This window comes from Armigeres subalbatus, chromosome 2 (genome assembly GCF_024139115.2).
Source record: "Armigeres subalbatus isolate Guangzhou_Male chromosome 2, GZ_Asu_2, whole genome shotgun sequence".
In the NCBI taxonomy this organism is placed as follows: domain Eukaryota; kingdom Metazoa; phylum Arthropoda; class Insecta; order Diptera; family Culicidae; genus Armigeres; species Armigeres subalbatus.
This window is the reverse complement of record NC_085140.1, coordinates 35,715,188-35,721,044: the sequence shown is the minus strand read 5'-3', so window position 1 is coordinate 35,721,044 and position 5,857 is coordinate 35,715,188. Positions and strand designations below refer to the sequence as shown.

The 5,857-nt window shown below is 41.5% G+C and overlaps 1 protein-coding gene across 1 annotated transcript; it reads right to left on the bottom strand.

Annotated features, from left to right (window-relative positions):
* Positions 1–1,396: 1,396 nt before the first annotated feature.
* LOC134218450 (DNA methyltransferase 1-associated protein 1-like) lies at positions 1,397–3,022 on the bottom strand. Its single transcript, XM_062697450.1, has 2 exons — positions 2,716–3,022; positions 1,397–2,656 (listed from the first exon to the last, which is right to left on the bottom strand). Exons 1-2 carry the CDS (start codon positions 2,811–2,813, stop codon positions 1,453–1,455), a joined length of 1,302 nt encoding a protein of 433 aa, XP_062553434.1. The 5' UTR covers positions 2,814–3,022; the 3' UTR covers positions 1,397–1,452.
* Between the last annotated feature and the right edge of the window lie 2,835 nt (positions 3,023–5,857).

The window sequence follows — 5,857 nt, the reverse complement described above, 5'->3', positions numbered from 1 at the left end:
AAACGTTAAGTTCAGCTTAATAGAATTTGATTAGATGACCTATTCGGCCAAACGACCTGTTAGGGTAAACGATTTTTCGGCCAAATTATCAGTTCGGCCGCTTGACGCTTTCGGCCAACTGAATTTACCAAGAATGTCTTATGGACAATACACTAGTCGTTCGATAACTGCAACATGTTTTCGTTTTAGTTAGCGAATGCAGTTCTAAACGTTCTAAACGTCCAACTATTGTCACGTCCGACAACTTCAGATGCAATATAAGTACATTTGATTGTTCAGCGCAATGCAGCTATCATCGAATTTAAAATCGTTTCGAAGTTTAGCGGTCCGATAACTACAAAACTGATGTAACTATTAAATTGCAGTTAGAAAGCATTGCAGTTGAATAAGTTTCAGTTGTCAAACATCTATTGTACAAAGAATTTCCTAAAATTCCTTAAAAATTCCGAACAATTTTCCGTTTAAATGCAAAGATTTTTCATATTAAAATCTACATTTTGAACAATCATTCGCGGAAATTCTATTAAAGTTCCCGTCAAATTCCGGAGACTAATTATTTTAGTCTGAGCAAGTTAAAACACCCATTCTATCAGTCGCACTTTCCTACAATTATGAAGTAAATTTCGAAGAATACTCAACAGAAACTCGACAAGAACTTTCCGTGTATATTCCGAGGATTTTCCTGTAGAAATTTAGAACAATTTCTCGTGAAAATTCTGACGAGTTTCTCATGACGCATTTTTTGCTGAAAGCTTCTCTTGGTAATTCCATAGATTTGTCTAAACTTCAGAGTAGTTCCCGAGGAAAATTACAATTAACTGCATATTATTCGGCAACTCGAAAACCTTTTTTTGTTGAATATCTTGGCTGTGCATATGCACAGCACATGTTTCAAAATGGACAAATTGATAGGAAATTTGCGAAAAAGAATCCACGTGTCTTGGAGGGACTGGAACTCTCAACCTCCTACTCTCTAGATAGGCGTGATAACCCCTACACAACAAGACCACTTAAAGGTCACATTTGCGGAAAAGCCATCAGAGTACAAACCTCCATCGCGGTTAGTTTTTTTTTGCAAATTGAATATCTTTCGGATGCTTGATTTGTCCTAAATAATTTCCAAATAAATATTTAGGAAAAAGGCAAAAAAATTAAGGGACGTGATAAAAAAAAACGCCACGCCGATGCACGCCGCCGCCGCCGCCGGCTAAAATGGCTATCGGCGTGACGCCGAAAACGCCGCCGCCGCCGACCAAAATTCTGACAAACGCCGCCGCCGATGAATATTGGACCGGCGCACACCTCTACACACAGGGCCATTGAAGAACAATAACAGTCGATGATGAAGATATGTGGATTTCTTCCAATTCTTAACTGTAACAAATTTGCTCCACAGTGACACAAACACACAGTCATGTTTTTGAATCCTACAAACAACTTGCAAGCTTTACCTTAAACTAATGCGGAGACGTCCAACTCACTCAGCCCGGAGACATCTTCCGCCGGTGGATTAACCAGTGCAGCTGGAATGTTCAGCGTTTTGCCCGGGCACAATGCCTCGTACTGGTGCTTCAAGCTGTTTAGCTCGAAGTTAAACGTCGCAAGTGCCGTTCGCAGCTCGCACAGCAGAACCATATCGGACCGAAGTTCATTGAAGGCGACGCATATTTCCTCGATCGGCGGTGGGTTCGGATCCACCTTGAACTCCTGCAGTGCCTGTTCCAGTGCTTTGGCCTTTTTCTGTCCAACGTTGGCCGGAAGCTTCATCTTTTGCGACCGCAACGAAACGCCAGTTCCGCGCAAATCGGTAAACTTGATGCCAGCAGATTCCACTGCATTGACCACCGAATCCACCTTAGATGGACGTGGCTGCTGTTGGATTTTCTTCTTGAGCTTTTTGTCGTGCTTTTTATGCGCACTGGTGGAATGCTGTTGCTGTAGCTCTGCCTGCTGCTGGTCCGCTTGCGAAATTAACTTCTGCAAGTCCTGAGTCTTACGCTCGCGTTCCTTCTTCCGAGCTTCGATTTTCTTCAATTCATTCAGGAGCATTTGCTCTTCCTCAATCTGCTTCGGACTACGATCAAACAACTTTTTGAGTTGTTCCTTCCGTCTGCGCTCATGATCAGCATCAAATGTGTAAATCTTTTTTTCCGGTGTTCCTCGTACCTTGTTCAAAATACCAACCACCTCATAATATCTCTCCTTCAAATCTTCGACAGTTTTGCTGCCGTAGTTTGCTATATCCCAGCGATCCGTCATGATAATGAACCGAACATCAAATCTCTTAGCTAAATCAAATAAATGATCCGTTTGAGGCTTTGACCACTTTGTTGGATTCGTTTTCAGATGGGTATTGTACTCAGTTATATTGTAAGTGGGTATCTCCAACTGCTTATTAAACTTAGCGAAGGGATACTCCTTCGGTTCATCCGAGCAACGTTTCCAGTGATGGAACACTGCAGCGTCCGATCGGGCTGGATTGGAAAACGGTGCCCACTCCCAGCGGCGCACTTTTTTCATGCCCAGCCGAGCTTTGGCTTGCTTGTAACCGGTTCCGGTATCCGTTGGAAGAAGCGGCGGTGCATCTTTGTTGTCGTTGTACAACAGAGCAAACACCTCCCGGTGCATGCCCTCCGGACGTTTAACAGCTAATTTTCTAAGAAATAACGCAAATTATTTATTTAAATATTCTAAATGAACAATCCAAAAACTCACTTTTCATAGATCTTCTTGTTTTTGGCCAGCACTGATTCCTTGGTCAGCTCCGGGGTGGCCGGGCGTTCCAGATCGAGAATGTCTCTAACATCGGCCATTATGTTGGAGTTATCACAACTTATATATTTATTTCACTGTTTCCTTGTCCTCCTTAAACAATGTGAAAACTCACGGAATATGGTATTTAGTAAATTAAAATACATACAGTTTAGTAAGTAGACTAAACTAATTTCGGATCAGAAAATTGGATAAAAATGAAAATGATGCTTCTTCATCATCAGCGCTAGAATTTTGACAGAATAATTTATTGATAAACATTAGCAAACGCATCGCACTGTAAACTCGACAATACCCATTAAAGAGTTGAAAAGACCCATTTTTTCATGATATATGGAGCTGTCAAAATTATGGGTACTTTGAAAATTTTGATAATGTGTACTTTTACCTCATTTGGAACTTAAAAGATTTTACCCATTAATGGGTGAAAATCTACTTGAGTATTTTTGTGACAACCAATCGAGAGGAAAAGCGGAGAAACTGAACGAGCTGACAAGATTTCGTGTGGATTAAATGTAAGTTTTATTTTTGCTCAATTTATTTTTTTGCGTTATTAAATTAATTAAATCATTGGGTTTTGCAGCTAACGGCGTTTCAATTTGTTTTGCTGATTGATGGTCGTCGGGGAACAAAAAAAAATCATCACCGGACAGGATGGGATTCCGCCTCTACAGATATTGGGGCACCGGTCAAAAAACAGTATCGCCAGTCAGGACGAATATCCACCTCTATTGGAGTTATGCTGGTTTGATTCAGCTGAGAATAATGGAGGATCCTGTGGGCGGACCAGTGCTGTCATGGTGGTTACTCCAAGTTACTCACTGAGTAACCAGCTCTCGGGACCAAAAAAAAAATTTTTTTTGCTTACTTTTCACCGAAACGAAAAATAATTTTCTTCTGAAAAATTTTCCGCTCTCTAAGATCGCTGTTACTGCTCCTACCATTCTAAAATCGTTCCCCCTTATATTCTCCATGTATCCTATTCGTGATTCCCGCTCCCCTAGAACGTATTATTCGAAAATTTTGCACCCCCTTAGATTTTGAAATATGTCCTCTAAAGGATCTCCGCCCTCCTATACGAATCCCTCTAACTGATTTGCGCCTCCTTAGATTAAAAAAAAGTCCTCTACGGGATCTAGAACGTATTATTTGAACTTTTTTGCGCCCCCGTAGAATTTATTTATTTAAATATCTCCACCCTCCTATACGTATTCCTCTAACTTTTTTTTGCGCCCCGTAGATTTCAAAATATGTCCTCTACGGGATTTCCGCTCCCCAAAAACGTATTACTCGAACTGTTAGCGCCCCTGTAGATTTAGAAATATGTCCTCGGCAGGATCTCCACCCTCCCATACGTGATCCTCTAACTTTTTTTGCGCCCCTGCAGTTTTAAAAAAATGTCCTCCACGGGATTTCCGCTCTCCTAGAACGTATTATTCGAACTTTTTTTCGCCCCCGTGGATTTAGAAATATGTCCTCTGTAGGATCTCCACGCCTATATGTATTCCTCTACCATTTTTGCGCCCCCGTAGATTTCAAAATATGTCCTCTATGGGATTTCTGCTCTCTTAAAACGTATTTTTCGAACTGTTTGCGCCCCCGTAGATTTAGAAATATGTCCTCTGCAGAATCTCCGCCCTCCTATATGTATTCCTCTAATTTATTTGCGCCCCCTAAGATTTCAAAATATGTCCTCTACTCCCCTAAAACGTAATTTTCGAACTTTTCAAGCCCCCATAGAATTAGAAATATGTCCTCCGAACTCCTATACGTATTCCTCTAACTTTTTTTTTGCGCAACTGTTGATTTCAAAATATGTCCTCTGCGGGATTTCCGCTCCCCTAAAACGTATTATTCGAACTGTTTGCGCCCCCGTAGATTTAGAAATATGTCCTCTGAAGGATCTCCGCCCTCCTATACGTGTTCCTTTAACTTTTTTGCGCCCCTGTAGATTAAAAAAAAATGTCCGCTTCGGGATTTCCGCTCCATAAAACGTATTATTCGAACATTATTGCGCCCTCATTAATTTAGAAATATGCCCTCTGCTGGATCTCGGCCCTCCTATATGTATTCCTTTTACTTTTTTGCGCCCTGTAGATTTTAAGAAAATTTTCCGCTTCGGGATTTCCGCCCCCTAGAACGTGTTATTCGAACTTTTTTGCGCCCCCGTGGATATGAAAATATGTCCTCTGCAGGATCTCCGCCCTCCTATACGAATTTCTTCAACTTTTTTTGCGCCCCCGTAGATTTCAAAATATGTCCTCTACGGGATTTCCGCTCCCCTAGAACGTATTATTCGAACTGATTGCGCCCCCGTAGATTTAGCAATATGTCCTCTGCAGGATCTCCGCCCTCCTATACGTGTTCCTTTAACTTTTTTGCGCCCCTGTAGATTAAAAAAAAATGTCCGCTTCGGGATTTCCGCCCCATAAAACGTATTATTCGAACATTATTGCATCCTCATTAATTTAGAAATATGCCCTCTGCTGGATCTCCGCCCTCCTATATGTATTCCTCTTACTTTTTTGCGCCCTGTAGATTTTAAGAAAATTTTACGCTTCGGGATTTCCGCCCCCTAGAACGTATTATTCGAACTTTTTGCGCCCCCGCGGATATGAAAATATGTCCTCTGCAGGATCTCCGCCCTCCTATACGAATTTCTTCAACTTTTTTGCGCCCCCGTAGATTTCAAAATATGTCCTCTACGGGATTTTCGCTCCCCTAGAACGTATTATTCAAACTTTTTTGCGCCCCCGTGGATTTAGAAATATGTCCTCTGCAAGATCTCCGCCCTCCTATACGTATTCCTCTAATTTATTTGCGCCCCCTAAGATTTCAAAATATGTCCTCTACGGGATTTCCGCTCCCCTAGAACGTAATTATCGAACTTTTCAACGTTTCGAACCTAGAACGTAATTTTCGAACTTTTCAAGCCCCCATAGATTTAGAAATATGTCCTCCGAACTCCTATACGTATTCCTCTAATTTTTTTGCGCCTCTAAGATATCAAAATATGTCCTTCACTAAGATATCACTCCTTCGGGATTTCCGCTCTCCTAATGCGTATTATTCGAACTGTTTGCGC

Bases quoted from the DNA above. Each gene is read 5' to 3' on its own strand.
- LOC134218450 (XM_062697450.1), bottom strand. From the start codon at position 2,813: ATGGCCGATGTTAGAGACATTCTCGATCTGGAACGCCCGGCCACCCCG. The intron at 2,657-2,715 runs GTGAGTTTTTGG...GTTATTTCTTAG, and splicing joins AACAAGAAGATCTATGAAAA to AAAATTAGCTGTTAAACGTC.